The 21,615-nt window shown below is 39.8% G+C and overlaps 1 protein-coding gene across 2 annotated transcripts in view; it reads right to left on the bottom strand.

Annotated features, from left to right (window-relative positions):
- Positions 1–21,615, bottom strand: part of LOC140271455 (plexin-A1-like) — a 239,833-nt gene that overhangs the window by 80,697 nt on the left and 137,521 nt on the right. For both annotated transcript variants that reach the window (XM_072366682.1, XM_072366681.1), the window contains exon 10: positions 4,803–5,003. In XM_072366682.1, coding sequence (XP_072222783.1) covers positions 4,803–5,003 — 201 coding nt within the window. The remainder of the gene's footprint in view (positions 1–4,802; positions 5,004–21,615) is intronic.

Raw genomic sequence — 21,615 nt, 5'->3', positions numbered from 1 at the left:
TGCATGTAATTAATCTACCTGAGACAACTCATAGTGTGGGCCCCCCAAGGGAAGAGAGGGAAAGGGTGGAGAGGAGAGGAAAGGGGAGGAGAAAGGAGGAAAGGAGAGGAGGAGTCTGTTGAGGAAAGTTGTGTGGATGCGAGTGGAGGACAGCTCAAGAGTAGATAAGGGGAAAGTGGGAGAAGTGATATTAGGAAAGGAGAGTGGATTAGAAGGGACATGAGGACAACAACAGGGAGGCAAAGAGGAAAGAGAGAGTGGGCAAAGAGAGCCAGTATGGTATGACAGGAAGAGAGAAAAATGGGAGAAACTGAGGGAGAGAAGAAGACAAGGACAGTGGTAGGAGGTAGAGTTCAACTAGGAGGAGATAATGGGGAATTGAAGAAAGAAGAAGGGGGAGTCATTGAAAGAGTACAAGAGAGGGAGGGGAGGGAAGGGAGGTGACATAAGGAGAAAAAAAGCAGAGGGAGGGGAGGAGTTGTAAAAAGTACAAGGTGAGCACAAAGCCATCCCTGGCCTCATTACAGTAACACAGTGGCCTGGCTCAGGTTCATTCGTTATCTGCTCCTGCACTCGTTTATTCTCTCGCTACATGAATTGTCTCCATGGATTGCATGTCTCCATGGATTGTATGAATAGATACGGCTAGTGTGTGTATGCATGTGTGTGTGATAGAGAGAGAGAGAGCACCAGGGTGTGCATATATGCTTGAGGGTCTATGGAACCGAAAACTGCCGATGTTAACAAAACAGAGCAGCTGGCTAGCGAGGGGGGAGAAGGTAGAAAAACTGGAAGCTGTGTGCATATGTGTGTGCGTCCATGTGCTGGTCACCAGCATGTAATTAGTCATGTTGAAGGATACCCGAACGTGTGTTAAAAATACACAACTAGCACGCAAGTACTCACATCGTGTGCAAGTCCCCACATTTCAATTAAACTGAATTAGATTCAAAAGGGGCTTTCTTGGTCAAACAGCTAAGGATGTGCACAAACATAAAGTTAAGCAGTGGAGCTTATGCGAAGTTTCAGAAAGCTGTACCTCCATTTGAAGCTTTTTTTATATTTCTGAATTGGTTCTACTTCATCACATTTCCGATTTTGTACGTTTTATACAGCAACAATTATCTGTCAGCAGCTTCTCAATTTACAGATTGAGATTTTACATAAAAACAACATAATATAACAAAACAATGTAACAAAATATCATGGATTATGTGAAACTGGCAGCAACACATCCAATAGTTCAGCTCCCCCTAAACCCTTTGATACAATAAAATTCCCCTTGCGCTCAAATGCACAATAAAATAACAGCTCAACAATCCCACCACAATTGTTTTCAATAGTAGTTTCTTTTCTAATTCTTTAAGCAATGTTCATAAATTTGACTTCTGTTTATGCAACTTTTTCCAATACAGAACTTTTACTTGCAATGAGCTATTCTTACATTGCTGCAGTGCTACTTCTATTTAAGCAGAAAAACGGAATTTTTTTTCTTTCAAACACTGTTTATACTAAAAACAACAGACTTCTATGAATTTTAGGCGGACACATCCCGCACCAGAAAAAGGAGGGTTACCAATCAACTGTATACACAAACTTTGTAGCAAATAGTGATGCAGAAAAAAACATGTTTACATCGTACTGCAGTGCACAGGTACTGCATGGCTGTTATATGCAGCATCTTTGTGAAAATTAGCACTAGTCTTCACTTCTGTCAAGCCAGAGAAATATGCCAACTGTGCACATACATAAACACACAAACTCTGTCATCCCCACAAAATTGACTGTGTTCCTCAGAAGTGCGCCAGATGCGTGCACTTGCAGCGGGCAAGTTAACACGCACGCGTACACAAACCTATGTATGTCAGTGTAATAAATCATGTAAAGCAGGTTCCTGGTTGTTGCTGATGCTACAGTCTCCGTCTGCTCCACATGATTAGGAAGAAGATCATGTGGAGAATCTCCATATGTCTGCTTCGTGCTGGGTTTCCAAACCCCTGGGGAGGATGTGTGGGTGTGCGTGTGTCTTTTTCAATGAACAAACCAGTAGGGATCCCCACAGTTTGCTTGCACCCTATCTGGATGAGCTGGAGAGTGTGCATGAGTGCTTGCCACCGTGTGTTGTCCTATGAATACTCCAGTGTGCACCAATGCATATTGTAGGTCCCTTGTGTATTTGAGTATGCAAGTTCAATGTTTCAGTGTTTGGCGAGAGGCTAAATAATGCACAAAGAGACAGTAAGATTGAATGGATGAGTGTACATCTACTGCCGGCTAATTTTCTCTGTGATTTATTACCCTCTTCTACCCCAGTCACAGCCTGCTGTGATACATATACATACACCTCTCTACAGAGAATACTGAATACAATGGTAGCTGGTGTGCAGGCTCTCAATCACAGATGGATTGCCTGTCGATTCTCCTCCTCTGTATTAATGTTTTCATTCATGCTACTTTTATTAACGTACATATCTAAATGTCACAGGAAAGCTATGAAAATAGAAATAGAAAAATAGAGCCATAAAAGACATAAAATAATTATACCAGTTCTAATTTATGGACCTTTTAAAAGCTGCACTTATGAATATTCCAGTCACAAAATGTGTCAAATCATATACAGAAATTTGAATGGCATCACAACTAACAAATCTGTAAAGAATAAAAAATCTTTAGCTCCATAGACTTTATATATATTTATGTACCCTTAATTCAAACAATGAATTATTTTTCAGTGAGTTTGCTGTTTGCTTACTGTTTTGTTTCACTCCCACTTCTTATCTCCATTCATTTCCAGCTGAAGTAGGTAGCTGTTAGACACTGTGGCCGTAAAATAACAAGCCTACCCCAAATGTAACACAGAGAATGGTGAACGTAAATGAGTAATATCTGAAAATGCAGATATTTTACATAAAAAGTTTTTTGCTATCTCTGAAAACCAACACTGCAAAGCTTTCTAACCAATCCTGAATGCTCCATTCTCTGACGCTCTACTTAATCTCAGTAGTTTTACACGGATCATGATTTCCTTTTCTTTAAGTATTACTATCATATTCCAAAAGTATTCCATCTCCATCTGTTTCTCCCTCATTTATTTGATTCCCTCTGTTTGGCCCCTCTTTCCTCCCTTCTGTCTTTCTCTATTCTCCTCATTCTTTCTTCCCACTCCCTATTCTTTCGTCTCTCTTTGCTGCATTGTCATAATCTGCACCTAATTCCCACATCGCTTATTTACCCTTCTTTTGCTTCCTTCTTGTCCATTTTCCAGGCTTTTCCATGCATGTCTGTGTTTACGTGTGTGTGTTTGTGTCAGTCAGTCAACCACACCACTGCAATTCATCATCATTGTATCTACAGCTCCCTTAATTGGATCCTATCACATTCCCACCTGATTTGAGAGGGAGGGGGGGTTGTTAAACACGTGTGGGTGTGTGTGGCTAAACACCACATGCTAGCACGCACATGCAAACACACATACTTCAGCGACCTCTGTCTATCTCCATCAACAGCTGCAAAGTTGTGTTGAGACTTGTGAATTTCCTATTTGTCCTGTCTCCTGCAGAGATAACATTGGAATTTTACAAAACATAAAAGAGCACAGATAAATGGGGAAATGAATGCCTGTGCAAGTGTGTGTGAGAGAGAGATTTCATTTGGTTTTGCTGAGGAAGGTCTTTGTCCTCCAGCATCAACAACAGCAGTAGTAGTAGAGTTGTAGCAATGAATGTATCTGAGTCTATCAAACACTGGGGATGAAAATCTGCACAAGGCTATTTCCTGGGATGAATGTTGGTTCTGGAGATGTGGGATGCTTTCAGAACACAGTTCAAAATTCAAAGTGAGCTATTTACAGGTGATTTAAAGCTATAGTCTTCAAGCAAAACTTTCAGTTATAGGAGAGTAAAGCTAAATTCATTTAGAAACAGATCATTAAAATGTTCAATTTGATGTACAGCACTTATTCTTCTTACAGCTCAGTTTTATTCAAAAGACAAATCTGCCAACTCTAGTCTGAAAGTCTAATTTAAAAGCACAATCACTCACATGAAGCAATTACAGAAACAGAAGAGACTAAATATGCACAATTTACCTTTCCAAAGCACAAAAGAACAGTGGGAGCTATCATCAGGATCTGGATATTACCTTCAGTAGCATGATCTGGAACTATTTTCTTAATCACTGTCTATCATCAGAGGCAGAAAGGCTTTCAGGATCATAATGCTGGAGATCAATCTATCCTTTGTAGGGAACTCAACAAAGTTCAGAAACTGCAAGTGGTCGCAAAACAGCAAAGTGTTTCGAACCAGTGCTGATGCAGAAATCAGCTAAATGATATGCAGCAACTGACAGGTGTGTCACAGACGGAAGTTATAGGAGCTGGTGAAGCTCCAGAGGCCACGCATTGGTTGCTGCTGCATTTGAACTGCAAGGACTTGCTACTGGACCAATCACTTTGAGCAAATGCTGCTGAGTGCACCTCGCATGCTAATCATACTGTATGTCTCATTAAGTTAAGTCAAAATTGGAGTCGCTAAAATGCTTCCTCTCTGCCTCATGATCTGATTGGAGCTGAGGAAATTAACACTGCTGAAAGGGTTGCTCCCTATTAGTGGTGACAGTTTGAGTGAGGACTATGAGGCAGGAATCAGTAGTTGGAATGAAAAAAAGAGTGGCTTTGCAACAGCCAGTCCCTGAGGCTTCAGTTTTAGGTCCCTGCCACGCCAGCTTTTTCCTGCCACTTTCTCTCTCACCGAATGGTTAAAGCAGTACGGCTGTCTGGAGCACATGTGCGTTTTTATTCTTACCGTTGTCTTCTGACACTGTATGCTTGTGCTGTTGAACCTCAGAGCAGGAACACTGTGAGTGTTGCCCTGGATGTGAAAGATGCACTCGTAGTTTCTCTGTCCTGACTGAGGCTGGGGCAGGTTCTGAGCCAGCAGGGTGATCGGCCTCATTACTCCAGCGGGGATATAGATCTGGGTAGAGGGCAGGATCTGCGGACACTCCTGGAGACGAGAAAATAAGAGCAAACAATGTAAGACGTGAGAGGTAAGTAAAGATGCGGCATGCAGATCTGGCCGGACAGTAGTAAGTAAATAACTGACATTCTCTTCTGCAGTGGAAAATGTATAGATCCAACATTAAAACCGTTACTTGCATTATGTTCTAAAACAATTCCCTAAGAGTATTTTGGATCCTTTTCCTTTTCTTTCCTACAGCATTGAACCACACCGGATGGTATTACACATGCATTCCAGCTTCCTTTGTTCTACTCATGACATCAGCCAGCCTAAAACTCTCATTTACAAATGATCGGCACTCATGAGGATCAACTCTGCTTTTTATTAAAAACGGAATATTAAATGAAGCAATGAATTGTTAGAAAGAGTAAAAGGCATTTTAGAATCAACCCCCTGCTCCTCATATTAATTAGGCTTGTATGGATATTAGGTATGTTTTTGTCGAAAAGAACTCACCAAAGAATATTCCGATTCTTTTTGCAAGTGCAAAATTGAAAGCCTGTGGCAACATCACTAAGGAATGTGGACAGTTCCTAGGAGACAGAACAGTCTCCAGTACCATGCTGTATTGTAAAACAGTCCAATGGATTAAGGTGGGAGATGGTGGGGGGGGGGGGGGGGGGGGGGGGGGGTTCAGCAGTTCTCCTTGCTGCTCCTCAGTCAAATTGGCCAAACAGTAGCTTTATTCTATAAGTTTACTGAACTGACATGCTTAAGAGGGTTCTCAGCTTAAAGTACACCAAAAGACAATATGGAACTGTCAGCAGAAATATGTGTTCCACAAGTGCTCTAGGATGAATTTGGTATTTCAAACTGTTTACATCTGCTTCAATACATGACATGCAGTTACATCATATTCATGTGTGAGGACTGCAATAGCTTTGTACCCTCTAGGGCAAATATTGTTACTATCCTGACTTGACACAAAGATTCACAGCTAGTTTAATGACAATACTTCATTTAAGTGTCATATTGCTCACAATAAAGGAGTGATTTAACCTACAATATGTGTCTAAGCTACTGAAAAATACTGTTTGTGAAAATTCTAATTAATATCAAGTCTCACTGAGATGTTGTGACCTATATGACATACATAAACCCACTCAAGTTTCTGAATTGAATCACATGCCACATTAAGCACCACCAAGTAAAGAGTAATATTTCTGCTATGACAGCAAACATAATGAATTAGTGGAAATTAGTGGAAGTGGCGTTTTATTATTCAGTAAGGAAGAGCTTAAGTTCAGCTGTACCATCAGTTTAAGACAAACATTTACATATAATTGTGTAACAATTACATAAACCTGGGTAATGGTTTGCATATCATTTAATAAGAGAAGGAGACATTGGTCATAATGGCAAATAAACATCCTCCTGATCACCTCACAAAACGTTAGTACACTAATTGCTTGAGGTGATTGCATATGAAAGCCAAAGAAAAGCCAAAGAAGGGAATATTTGGGGAAAATATATTATTACGAAGAAGCAAGTCTTAACCCTCTGAGGTCTATGGTCATGATCATTACAGCTCAGACCCCAGAGGGTTAATTGATAATTTAACATTTTCTTCAAAAAGACAGTGGCATGGAACATGTATAAACGCAAAAGTGCAGGTAAAATAGTCATGTGTTTCAGGAACGGCTGTCTAAAAATCCATCGACGTGAAATCCCTGCACTAACCAACAATCAGCTGAATTCGTATGTGTAATGTGAAAGATGTTGCACATAAGAATGAAGCAATAGGAAATGATCTTTAGAACCAGATATTAAGTAATTGTTTTGTTTTTTTTGTTTTACTAATTACATTCAACCTTGAACCCTATATGTAGGGCCCTTAAAAGAATGCTGGTATGAGGTTTTTTTTCCTTCACAGCAGAGAGGAAAGAAAGAATTCAGGAAACAGAAGAAGACTGATAAGAGATCAAATCAATGCGAGGGAGCGCAATGAGGTAGACTGTCAGTTAGTGAGTCGGACAGTTAAAATTTAAGGCGCACATAAGATCCCAACAGACTGCTAATGACCTGCTCCTACCCTCTTCTAAAATGGAATACGTGGCTGAAGAGGCCAAGAAAGCAAAATACAAAGGCAGGACAATCCAGAGCAACCTACAGGAAAGAAATTCAGGAGCATCCTATGCTGATCGGGTGGTGATGCAGCATTTTGTTATCACTTTAAAATGACGCCATAGAACCAAGAACTCCTCATTTAACAGCTTTCGCTCCCTTGCTTGCTGGAGCCGAGATGCAAGAGGGTGGCGAGAAGACACGTTAACACAATTAAAAGCTACCCCTGACTACTTCTCGAGAATTTGAGGTTGTACTCATAAATATTTTAGCACAATCAAGCATCTGCTCCAATTGTGCATGGACATCCTGCCTGGCCGCCATCCACACACACTGTACACACATGCTGAGGCCACTTCACATCTGTGCCTCCCCTCTGCTCGTTTAGTTCCCTATTGCTTCGACAGCATACACAAACACACACACAAAGAAATTCTTCTAAGGGCTGTTCCTTATTAGAGATGTACCAGACGTGTAATGAAAAGCACACTGCTGCATTCCTTTGAGGAACATACGCACATACACATATGACTAAACACACGTACAAAGGCCTCCCCCACGTAGGACTTACACAGGTAGTACAAAGACACACAACTGCATAAACCTTTAAAGAAAAATAAAAGAGGGGAAATGCACAAAGGAGGGGAAGGAGTGAACAAAAGACTAAAAGCAAAAGATTGTGGGAGCTGTTTCATTAGGAGCAGTGACAGGTGTCAGAGCTGAGTCTGCATCAGATAGTGGAGCAGTTCTACACAATGAAACACAACAATCCCCTTTACCTGGGGGATTCCTCTTATCCCTCCCTTTCTCTCCTCTTTTCTCTCTTCCTGCTGCTCACACTTGATCTTTTTTATATTCTCTGGAGCATCCCTCCTCCCCATTTCTCTCTCATTGTGACCTTATTTTTGATAGTTTTTTTATGCTGGGATGACAGTTAACTGCACATATAGACTCTTTTTTCTTTTTTTTTTTTTTCCAGAAATGACTTTCTTTAGACCCATACCTGGATTCTTCCCCGTCATGTCCACCAACTCCAAATCATCTACAAAAAAAAAAAATCCTTCTTAAGATCTTTATTTCCAATGAGCACCGATAAACCATTGGATAAGAAATAGTGAGAGAGGCGAAAGTGAGAGGAAAGAGAGTCTTCCATATGAGGAAGCAAGGTCTTCAGAGCAACACGCTCTTATAAAAGCAGAGGATGAGAGTCGAGGGGGTCAAGTCCCCAACCTGATGAGGCATGCGAGTCTGACACACAGCTCTTATCTATCCAAACCTATCCCCAGATATGTAATACAGACACATGTTGATATGCTAAGTGTTCCATCTAGTTTGATATGCCCAAAATACACATAATATATACACACAAACTAAGCATGTACACATTCATCACCTCTAACTCTCAAACATACACACACTCACACTGAGCCAAGGCTAAATCTTGCCCTCTGGCTTTGTGCAGTAAACTAGTGCTGAGGCCTGTGGAGTGTTTTACAGTAGCCTTGGGGCTAAACACACAGATGCTGTGATCAAAGGAGGGAGGGTAAGCCTTCAGAAAGAAATTAGTCTGAGATCCTCTACCTTACTAACAGTGTGAAATCTCTATTAAGTCTCTACTGGCTTCTTCCAGTGACTGTATGCCTAGACACCGCACTCAACTAAATTACATTTTTGGAAAATGTTTGATTTCACACAAGTATTTATCTAAACTGAGGCTACTGAATTATGAAACTGGAAATTAAATCAAAGTTATATCCTGGTTACGCTACAAAACTGTTCAAATTTACATGTCACTTAGGTTTGTTTAGGTTCATACTGCAGCACAAAAAATGCACAACAACACCACATAAGATTTTAGACTAGTCTGTAGAAAAAAAGGTGGGAGATCGACCCATCAGCAAGATGTTTCATTCTTTATTTTGTCCAGTGAGCTGTAGAAGCCACTGAACTCGGTGGGTGACATGCAATAATATTCATGTAACAACTTCTTTGGCAAAATCCATTTTGTACATACCAAAAGAGAAACTACAATAGTATTTTCAATATTCTGATAATGTTACAGGGGTGCACGGCTGTAAAATGACCTGCAGGTCCTTGAGAGAAAGGCAAGAATTAAGTATGTGCAATAGAAAAAAAGTGAAATACAACCTGAAGGGCTGCAGAGATCATCCAACTGTCACAATCTGACAACTTTGTAGAAAGCTGATGAGCTGTTGTAGTCTAGTCCAAAGGGAAGTATATGCTTCAACATGCAATCAATCCAAGAGCCTATATTATCTGACCTACACCAGTGTGACCATTTATGGTCGCACAGTGTGTGTCTGCATCTGTTTGCAATTTCGCCCTGCTTTGAACAAGGGCAATTCAAATCAAAAGTTTTGAAAATATAAAAGCTATAGGCTCTGTGTCGGTCTGATGTTGAGGCATAATCCTGCTTCAGGCTCAACTTTAGACGGAACTAAAGAAAAAGGACTGAAATATGCTTTGGTTGAACTTATTCCTGATCATAAAAGAGTCCACTAAAACTAAACTAAGCTAAAACTTTAAGTAGGTTTTATCAGTGATATAGATGGTTACTCATGCGTGTACTGACATGGAGTTAAATGGTGGTGCGGTGTTCTTGAATTAAAAAGAAACAAAAAAACTAAATAACAATGAACACTGAAAAATTAGATTCAGAGCAGTAAGGTGATGTATAACTTTCACTTATGTTAAAAAAAAGCTAAATTTAAAATACCTTATTTTATAGAACAGTTGAATTTGAGTGGAATTGAGGACATAGATTCCACATATGTGTTTTAGTCATTTGTCTTGACTAGTTAGCTCAGGATACTGTCAATGGTTACATAACAACACCTAAGGCTTTAGATGCACTAGTTTATTTTCCAAGGGATCAGCCACAGATTAGCTTTCCTATCTCAAACTCCTCTTCTGCCCTCTGTAAATCTTCCTAACATTTGATCCTCACTCCCCCCTCGTCTGGTCTCTACCTGCCCTGCAGTTTATTCATCCATGAGGATGCCTGGAGTCATGAACTCCTGCTATCTAGGACGCCCTGCTGCATTTTCATATTGACTTTTCTCCTCCACAGACTCTCTGACCTAACTTGCTTCTCCTTTCCCTTACCCCCCTACTCTGTTATCCTCATTCTTCACTCTTCACCGATTCTCGGAAGATGTTTTAGGGGTAAAATACTTGTATCACCGAGCAGGCCATCCAAACAGAGTTCGAAGAGGCCGAGAGGAAAAATAATAAGAAATACGAAATGTGCATTATACTCATAGAATCAGGAGTATGACTTTGGAAAAGTGCTTAAGGAACATGATTGTAAAAGAAAAACCAATCAAGTTTACTCTCATGTGGGATGAAAGGCAGAAAACACTTTTAATCTATATTCAGCTCTGACACATCTAAAGTTTTTAACGTACTTTCTTTACTTTCTACTTCTCTACTTTCAAATTCCTTTTCATCAAGATGGAGACTTTAGATCTACGGCGGAGGAGGAGATGAGGCAAAATTTCCGATTGGTCATTGGCCATCACCAATGAGGCCACCTCACTGAGGTGCAGAAAACCTTCGAGTATGATGGATGAGGCACTCTGCGCGTGTTTGTCTCTGTGTGCGAGTGTCTGGGGGGGTGGGGGTCACCACAATGTGAAGGGTCCCAGCGGATTAGCGTCACAGTCCAATGAACCATTTCAGAAAGAAGGGGGCGAGACCCCATCGACCGGTTCTCTTCCACAAACTCACACACACACACAAACACACACACACACAGAGAAAGAAAAGGACCTGATACAATGACCACATGTCCCAGGAGAGAGGCAGAGGAAGAGTCATCTGATCAGCAGTGTCTCACTTTTAGACACTAATATAGTTTTACCCTTAGAGAATAAATCTAACAGAAAGTAACACACTCACATGCCAGATGTACAATGGATCATATGGTAATCCCAGTAGATCTCTCCATTCAGTCAACACACAGACAATTCATACTGCTGAATATACACAGATCTGTAGCTCTCTTCATTAACAAGATTTTATTCATCTCTGTGTGCCTGACTTTTATAACCCATAGCAAATAAAGACAGGTCAAAATGAAAGGAAAGTTTATCAGTGCATAAATCAGTATAATGCCATTTCTGTTGTACTCTCAGTGTACAATGATAGGACACGTCTCAGCAGACCGCCTGTGCACTGAATGCTGTAAAGAAAATGCTGTAAAAAAAACCTAAGAAAGGAGGTTGAATGGAGGCCAGATGTAAATCAATATCTATCAGCACTGCAGCCCTCCTGCATACTCTTGTGGGTCTTGTTGGTGCAGACTAAAATTGATCAATTTGTGGACTGTATGCAGCTCCTAGGCTGTCTGCTTTACATGAGTAGGTGCAATGTGGTTCCTTCTTGTTCTGATTGGATATACATCTCTTCCTCAGCAAGGATTCATATACTTGACCACTAAGAGTAGAACTAAATTTGAGGAAGTTTTATCATTTTCTTTGTCGCTAAATGTTCCTGTTTTGGTATTTTTGGTACTGTAAGAACATAGTGAGACAAAGACGCTGCTGGTAAAAGAAAGAACCATAATTAGAATGACTTCCTGCAGGAGTCAAACTCTAATGTAGGGAGTCATTGTAAAGTTGATCTCACAGGTAAATGCGGGATGTTTTAGATCCCCCACCACCCCTTCTAGTAAGCCCTTGTTGCTTGCTTGATAAAGCTAATGTTGAGGTGATGCAGACCTGAGTTGTGTGTGTGTGAAAAAAAAAAAAAAACTGCAACATGGCAACACATTTCCATGAGAACTGAGTTGAGAAAGAATTAGTGAAGTGGAATCAATGATTGTCCCCAATGGTAAGATACCGGAGGATATTTGCCATATTTTTGGTAATCCCTATATGTAGAATAAGTAGACTTTCTAACCAAGGGATAGCAAGAGTGTGGTACCGGAAGCCTTCTGCTTTCCATATATAGTCTGAGTAGTACTGACTAGTCAAATCTATGTGGGATTTGGCAGGTAAGGACAAGTGTGTAAAGGAAAAGAATTGTAACTCACTGTGTAAAATATGATCCTTTACAACAAGATGACAATGGCTTTATTCATTTTAGTTGCATTCAAACTATGACCAGCCAACAGTACAGGAAGTCTTGGCCTGAATATCTGTAACCTGGATTATCTGTTATCCACTGGATACAGAAGCCAAGGCACACTGGCTGTTGCCAACCTTGCATCATCAGCAGGTGCTAGCCAAGTTTAACAATTGTGATTCTGCTTATCTGATGAATTTAAGTCCAAATATGACCTCTTAAGCTAAATACATCAATGTGTTCACATGGTAGACACCAACTGGGACAGGCTGTTGATTGGTGACATACATATATAAAGCTAGGAGAGCAGTGAGTCAATCTAAACAATCAAGTTGTAGGTCAGAGAGCAAAACAACTAGCTGCAACTACACTCTCAAGAGCTGGTTTAGGCATTTGTCGAATGATGAGACTAAAATATCAAACTGCATAAAATATACTGTGTACACTGGGATCTTTACAATATTGACAACAGAACTCTCCATCACATGTCTCCATTAGAATAGCCGTGCTCTCTGTGCTATCTCTGATGACCAAGAGTGATTGTGTGTCCATCGTGATGCTATCAGGCCTGAATGATCCAAGAGGAGGATGTAGAAGATAAGCATCAGTGGATCAATGGCAGTCTCTAGAAATGCACTGTTAGTGAATGTGTGTATGTCTAAGGGTGACATAATGGATACATGACAGATAACAACTGGATGGCCTCACTAAGCACAGCCCTGTGCTCTTTTTTTCATCCTGCATGATCAGAATTTGATGAATTTTGTTTCATCTTAGCAGTGGAAAATGATAAAGTCCTCCTTGCCGCATGGGAATCACCCAAAAACAGACTCGCAACCTATTTCAGATCATGACCCAGTGAATAATAAAAGACTTCTGTGTCCCACGGAAGAATCAGCCAACCTTTCAAGACAGTATTAAAGCCGGAGATGAATGTACTAGCTCTCTTATGAGGCATATAAGTTTATGTCTTCCATTTAGTTTAGTAGTTAAGAGTCTCTTAGTCCCATAGGTCCCCGGTCAGGAAAGTTTAAGTCATACATAACACAGCAAACTTAACAACAAAGAGACTGCAGAATCTAGTATGCAAATTTATTGGGGCTAGGAAACTTTTGAAAGCAATCGCTACTCTTGGCAAAACCTGTTTAATGTTTTTTTTTTTTTTTTAATTTATGACTCATCCCCTGTGCTTCATTTCAACAGAAAAAAACTTTTGATCTATTTTGCTCAAATGAATCGAGTTCCTCAGTGGTAGTCTCAGGTGGAAGGAGGGCAGGCACCCTGCCGCAGCAGAACTAGGAACGTTTCTATTCAATAAAAGGTACTTTGAACTGTGTTGGAAGCCTTTTGGAGTGTCCACCCACTCTTTGCAGCCCTTTACTGTAGGGGATATGGAGCAAGATGGTTGAAGCAGTCAAGATGAAGGCTACACGCTGTTATGTACTGCAGTGCTGCTTTTCCAATAATGCATGAATAGAGGCTACACCTCGACTTCTGCACAGCGTAATTTGAAGAATTCTCTCATTTCACTTTTGAAAATTTGCAAAGTTGATTGTATAATCCTCATTAAATTCAATAAGAGCAACGTCTTACCTCTTCTTCCTTTGTCAAAGACACAAGCGGCATGACGGCAGGGGCAAAGGGTGTGACTGCTGTACTGCTTATACTTAATGGAGGCTACGTACTGAACTACTTTTTGGCTGAAGCAACTCATGAAGTTACACAACTGGTATGTGCAGGTGTCATGTGTAATGATGTTTCATGCTTTTTCATTTAGGTTTTTTTACTCAGCATAAAGTAAAATGACTATACTACATATTGTTAAGGTTTAGTATGATTACACTGAATATTTTCAGTAATATCAATGTGCATATATATCAATTATGTGTCAAAATGTTGCTAAATTCATCTAAATTACAAATGCTTGAAATGATACTAAGCTGAGCCGAGCCAAATTATGTTAATCACTGAAAAGAGATTGAGTTCCCCTCCCTACTCTGCTCAACACCAAAGTGCAACAGGCTGAGCTGGTGAAGGAAATGTCACAATTAGTTTTCCATTAAATCACATTTATTTATTAAGAAATCAGAATGTTAATCCTTCAGCATGGTTTCAGCATCTTGCCATCTGTCTGCATCGCCACCTTGTTGTAGATGTTCATTGTTATGTGTGAATACAGCTTGTATGGAATTGTATTCTGCTATTTCTACGTTACATTTACATTATTTCAGTGTCAATGGAAAGCTTATGAAATATTGTGTAAGACTATGAAGTATAGTAAACTGTATATATAAGTATATTTTCATGCAATAATATCAACATTCCGTAGTTCTCATTTTTAAAAGTACTTATTTGCAGCTTTTCCTCACAATGATTTGAGTTTAGCTGATTGGTCACATTTAATATTCATGCCTGTGTAATAACACTGTGATGAGATAATGGTCCAAGAGTCAAGGATCAGTGCTATAGCTCCATCCTCTAGTTCTGCCCCTGTTAGAGGGGAAATTACTTTTATGCTCTAAAAAGGAATTTACAACATTATTAACAATTAGCCAATAACAATAAAGTAGAGTAACATGATAGAATTGGTTAAAGAATGACCAACAAACACTGATGAATAGACAGTTTCTTGCGCTTCATTTCATTTGCAGAAGGTTAGTTAAATCTACATCACTATGTGCTTTGAACTCCCTGAACTTGAGTGCCCGTGAGTGTTATTTACTCTTTGTGACAAAGAATGTGTTAAGAGGGTTTTTGGGGAAATTTAGCCATCCTTTCATCCATGACACAGCATTATTTTATAGGCTTCAAGCTATGTTTGGTTCCTTTTGGGTGATTTGTCAAAGTTGAAGCCAATATAACCATGGGGCTACTTACTGGAACATCATAAATTTGCAATCTCTTTAGGCAAAAACTACACATGCACATATTATTACATGAATGCATTTTTTTAGGATTGTTGAAAAACTTGTTTTGAATTAAGGCAAATAACCCTACTTCGCATAAAAGAATGGACTGAGGAGAACTGACGGTCTTGTTAAATAGCCTCCTTCACCACAATGTAACATTCAAACATTTGATGCTTATTAAATGTATCCTCTGAGACAGTGAGCAACATAAAAAACTATTTTATTCCATTTTTCCTGGAGTGATTACTCATGTGCTTTTATAGCAACAGTGTAATGAGGTTCATTAAGCCTTTAGCATAAGGGAGAAGTTAAGGTCAGATAAGAAAAACCACACAGGATAGCACAATTTAAACTGAAAAGAGGCATGTGGGCATAGACTACTCTCAATGAGAGCACAGTTTACAATGCACAAATGAAGGTAACAATGAGAAAGGCCATGGTTAAAAGCAAGAAATAAGGCAATCAATTGTGTAATTTCCAGTTTATGCTCCAAAGACAAAAACAAATGCTGTAAATCTAACGTAAACCTAAAGACACAATCAAATGATGTTGAGCAGCCTGGCTTCAAGAAAAGATTAAAGGCCAGCAGATAACATTAGACAGTGAGCATGGAATTATTGAGTAGATACTAGAAGTCATGGGTGGTGTCACGACAGTAAAGTATCCCTTCATCTGCCAAATGGTTAAACATCTCTTGCATCCTCTTCCTCTCTTCCTTTCATCGACTTGCACTGTCCTCCCCCTTCTTCTGTTAATGTTGCTTCCTCAAATACAGATGTCCTTAATTCCTCTTCCTTCCACAGCCTGACTTCTCATTCCCAAGTGTCCTTATCTCCCTTCATAACACTGTTTTAACCTTCCATTTCCCCTTTTGCCGTTTTAGTCCTCCATATATCAGGTTCCCTCTTTTCTGGAAACTAAATGTTGTCCTTTTAAAAAATGCAAAAGAATTATAGAAAAGCTGGGATACTGTATAATATGTATATACAAACTGAATGCAATGTTTTGCGAGTCTAATAAAGATACATTTTCTTCACAATAGAACGTAGCAAACGTTCATAACATTTCAACAGAAAATGTGGAAACTGAGATTTATTGTTTAATGAAAAAATATTAGATCCTCTTTAATTTGATGGCAGCGTCACAACTCAGAAAAGTTGGGACAATGGCCAACAAAAGGCTGGAAAAGTAAGTGGTTATCAATGGTCCCGAATCAGCTGAAGGAACATGTTGCAAATAATTAGGTTAAATGTCAACAAGTCAATGACATTACTGGGCATAAAGACAGCACCTTAGAGAGGCAGAGTCTCTCAGATGTGAAGATAGGCAGATGTACAGTGATCTGAAAAAAAAAATCCACTATCTAACTGTGAAGTAATTTCAAAATAATGTTCCTCAGCGTAAAGTTGCAAAGACTAATTATGAATATTCTGAATATACACTGAATATTCCATCATCTACAGTTCATGATATCATCAGAAGAATCTTAAAATCTAGAAACCTCTCTGTATGCGAGAATATTGGATGACTGTGATATTCAAGCCCCTTGTCAGCACTGCACGAAAAACAGACTTCCAGAAATCATAAACAAATGCAGGTTAAAGCTCTATCACACAAAGAAGAAACCATATGTGAACTTGACATGGAAGCCCTGCTGTCTTCTCTGGACCGAGCTTCATTTAAAATGGATGGAGGCGAAGTAAAAAATCTGTTCTGTGGTCTGATGAATTGAAATTTTTATATTCTTTGTGGAAATCATGGACACAACATTCCCAAACTAAAGAAAAAGTTTGTTATCAGTGCTAAGTTAAAAAATCTCTAATGGGATGGGGGTGCATCAGTGCCTATGAAACCAGGCACTTATACACCATGTTTTTTTAAAACCAAACAAGTTTTAGAGCAACCAGGCGACGTCAGGTGACATCTTTTTCAGGGAAGGCTTTGCATATTTCAGCAAGACAATGCTAAATGATGACACACATCGAGTCATGTTCTCATAGGTCTTCTGTTTATATTCCTTTATAGAAATATAACCTTCAGCGATATTCTCTTTCAGAGGTTTTATCAAAGTAATTATTGTATTTGATTTCTTTATACTTAGTTAACAAAGTAGCACTCCGTGTAGAACTGAGACGATAAGATGAAAAACTCGCTAAATAATAAGTGACCCAAAATTCTGAAAAGGGAAACTTGCATGAAGTAAAAGGTAATTATAGTTTAAGAAAAGGTTGCATTTATTATGAGGCTTTTTCATATGATGATATTGTGGTTTCAGCAAGTTTGGTTCTTCCCTAACAACTAGGCCACTGCCACACTCCTCCCCTTATGTTTTATTGTAGATGCTCCACCTTTCGCTTCTCATCTCATCTGTCTCTCTCCATTAAACACGGCAATGATCAGAGAGGCATCTGGAGATGCATCTTTAAGCTTTAATATACTTTTAATAATTAACGTGTGTATGCGCGCGCACACACACAGACACACACACAAATGAACCTATCCGAGACGTGCAGTTCCCCTAGCCAGAGAGACCTAGAGGGAGAGAGGAAGCCAGCTCCCTGCCAGCGTCAGCTTCAGAACCTCCAAGCTGGGCTACTGAAAGCTTTGTACCGGCAGCCTGGGTTTCAGTAGTCAGACACAATGAAGAGACAGCTGTAACTCTGACACCCATAGCTGAGAGACAAAAGAAGCGGGTGTCTGGTTCCTGCTAATTGACTTGTTGAGGGAATAAGGGAGCGGGTTAACAAGAGAAGAGAGCCCGATAGGCTAGAGATCAAAAAATGAAACAGTATGTAGATGGGCTGTGGAGACACAAGGCTTTATTCTCTTACAGGAATAGGTGTAAAGAAGGTTTGCCCAATGGCTATACATCAATCAGCCGAAACATTAAAACCTCATGCCTAATAGCGGGGCACACAGCCTCCGGAAGTATCCTGTTTTGTTTGGCACAGTTTAATTAGTAGGTGATCTGTTAGGTCCTGTGGGTTGCAGAATGGGCTCCCTGTGGATTGAGTATGTTCTAGTGCATCCCGATCGGAGTAGGACTTGGAGATCACTGCCATAAGTAACACAGCATGGAACTTAAGGTATTTCTGAGCAAGACCTCTTGCTGTGGGAGCTGGCTGGCATTAGGAAGTGTCGCTGTCGGGGTGCATGTGCTTGGTCTGCCATACTATTTATTTGGGTGGGGTGTGTTAAAGTAGCATCTGCATAAATGCCAGGATCCAAGGTTTTGCAGCAGAACAGTGCATATAATGAGATGATCAATGTTACTAACTTCACCTGTCAGTGGTTTGTTTTAATATTTGTGCACACATTAAACATGTGCATCCACATGCATGCGTGGACGTCTGTGTGTGTGTGTGTGTGTGTGTGTGCCACAGCAGTACGGTGACTTGACAGGAACATATGACCATCTGACCAACTCACTCATTAAGGTGATGCATCCTCCAATTAGCAGCGAGAAAGCTAACGATGATCCACATATCTATATTCACCTCGTGTACATCTGGTGCCTAAAACAGCCTGCTAATGATAATTAATGAGGCTGAGCTACAAAGCTGATGCGTTCCTCCTGCAGTGTATCACAGGCCTACTGTACAGTTATTTCACTAAGTTTAAGGAGGTCAGGCTATCCGTAAGAAGAGGAAGGAGTTGAAAGAGAGAGGAGATGATGGATGAAAGGGGTGAGAGGGAGCATGAGGGGCAGATGATGAAATAGGAAAAAAAAAAAGTATGACATGAGGAAAAAAAAAAAAGACAAGGACAAAAAAAAGACAGCAGAGAAAGACACATCATACCAGGGTGCAGTCGGAATGGGTGAGTTGCATTTTCACATATTGAAAAGGTCAGTGCCTCTATGGTTAACTAAACTGTTTCAGAGCGGCTGATGCAGAACAAGCTCTGGCACATTAATGAACACTTCTTTTGGCAGATTCAGATGACTTCATTCGGGCTCGAGTCTTCATGAATACATCAGACTGAGATTTTTAACTCCAAGCTATGCTTTCTGCAAACGCGGATAAGTTACATTTAAAAAAAACAAACGTAAAAAATGCTTTAAAATTCAACAGCAACACTGATCCTGATACAAAAAAAAGAACAGCTCTTAAGATGAGACTCTTAAAAAAAGGCAGTAATAGAGGTAGGCTCCTCCAGTTATCCATGATGAACAACAGTGTGTTGTTCATCACACGCCCTATCAGACTTGGATAGTGTTGAAAAGTGGTTTAATATACCAAAGGGAAGACCTCTTCAAACCTGAGAAGTTACCACAACAAATATCGTTTTATCCTTTATGCTTTTAACATGGATAAGAAGCCTGCATAACCTGGTCGTGTGACCCTTACATGGCTACCTGGAGACCTGCACCTTCTTTGTATATGCTTGTGACCCAATTAGAAGTCATAACAAGTTCTTGACACTCATGCCATTTACTGTATGTTTAATGCTGTTTACTTTCACATTGTTATGCATATTATGTATCCAATAACAGCAAACAATTAGAAAGCGATATTTGGTTAACATCAACAGCCAGCACCTCAGATCAGAACAAACAATAAAACTGATGTTGCATGGTGGGTAAACACACAAACAAAAAGAAAAAGAGAACAAAGTGCCTTCCTATCAAAGCTCACAACAGGGGAATTTATTTGGCAGCTACCTTCTGGCTCTGCTGTCAATCATGTACTGCATTAATTCATTTGTGGGACATGAGATATCCTGAGTGAAAAGCAACCACATGCAAAATGAATGAATGGCTTAATTAACAAGAAGGCAAATTGCAATCAGCAAATATATATATATAAAAGCAGGCAGGTTGTTGATGGAAAATAAATGCAAATAAACCTGTTTTCTATTATAATTTTTTTGGGGTGTTTTTACTGTCTGATTTTTGCTATTTTCTTGAATCTAAATGAAGTCATCTGAACCCACCCCCGGGCCCAACCTTGGCCCAATCGGCTCTACCAGCCCAATGCTGGAATTCACTGGAGCACAGAAAATTTGTTTGTCTGTGCATTTGTTTGCACTGGTGTTTGTTTCTCTCATTGTTTGTGTTTATATGCTTTTCTGTTGATGGCCTTCTCAAGTGTTTCTCCGACTCTGGCAATTTTCTGCCTGGTTGCCCCTAATGTGCTTCTCTGTTTATCTGCTGTCACAACACAGCTGATTTATACATATTTACAAATCCAGGAAGTGACAGTGGAGAATTACAGTTAACTTAAAAAGAAAAAAAAAAAAAGATACATTAGAGGTTATCTGTTTACACACACAAGGAAGAAGACGTGGATTTTTGTGGTTTACCTCTACTGCACATTCACAGATACCATGAGTTTTATCAGATATGAAGTCAAGTCAGCCTCAAGAAATATGACAAATGCCTTTGGGAAGATAACCAGTGTAGTGTGAATTCAATCACTTTGGCAACTGACTGCTAATGACACAGGGGGAAACTTTTTCAGGCAGCAGTGATGGGCAATATTGCCTTTAGCAGGGGCTGCGAACTGGCAAATTGGAACAAAGCTAGAAGAGATAAATATGTGACAAAACTACTGCTGTTGGCCTAAGTGAGCATATGCATCGCTTCAAAATGCTACCTGTGCAATGACAAAGAGAGAACATAAGGATGAATCCAAACACATCCATCCATCACTGAAGCCCAAAGCTGTCGCATCAACAGCTGTCTGCTGTTTTAATAACAATAATGCAGAAATGTAGTAGTGGCAAAAGTGTGTGTGTGTGTGTGAGTGTGTCTATCATAATTCAGCAAACCCTTGCTGACATTCAGAGTGTCTTGGTAACCATGGCAACATCTGCACCCAGTGGACAGTGCATCAGGGAAAAAAAACAAGAAAACGTGAAAAAAAGAATGAATTGGTGCGGCCCCTAAAGCAAATTGAGCTTGGATGTCAGCCCAGTGTGTTTACAGGAGGGTACAACATGTGATGACAGTTTGGGAGGAGTCAAGCATTAACTCTCCCCTTCTGTCCGTCCATTTCCCCCCCCCCTCAGTCTTACATACACTCACACACAGCTACAGCCACTTTCTTACACTAATGATTCCAATACATGTATATTTCACTTCCTTGGCATATATTATAGATGTGACTGAAGGTAAAAGTCAGGGGTCATGTACACACTGAATAATACACAGTCACATCTATACAGTATACAAACATGAAAAAACACAGGAAATTCCCAACACATACAAACAGAGACACACATATAAACACAACTATAGACAGACGTGCTTCTCGCCAAGCCCACCCACACTGAGTGCACCAAGTTGCATGTGTTTTTTTTTTTTGTTTTTTTTGATTATACCCTTTCAACATCTCAGATTTTCTCAAAAGAAAGATGGAGTGAATGAAAAAAACAAGTGAAAAGATGCAGAGGGGAATGAATAGTTGAGTATTTGCATCCATGCAGCACATAAAATGACAATCTGTGGAAAGAAATCAGCAAAGAACGACATAAAAGGACCGGGATGAGAAAAATAAGGAAGCAGGAAGTGTGAGGAAACATCCGTCACCTTG

This window comes from Leuresthes tenuis, unplaced genomic scaffold (genome assembly GCF_036924035.1).
Source record: "Leuresthes tenuis unplaced genomic scaffold, fLeuTen1.0.hap1 SCAF_16, whole genome shotgun sequence".
Lineage (NCBI taxonomy): Eukaryota > Metazoa > Chordata > Actinopteri > Atheriniformes > Atherinopsidae > Leuresthes > Leuresthes tenuis.
Note: the sequence above shows the minus strand (reverse complement) of the source record. Positions and strands in the feature narration are given on the sequence as shown.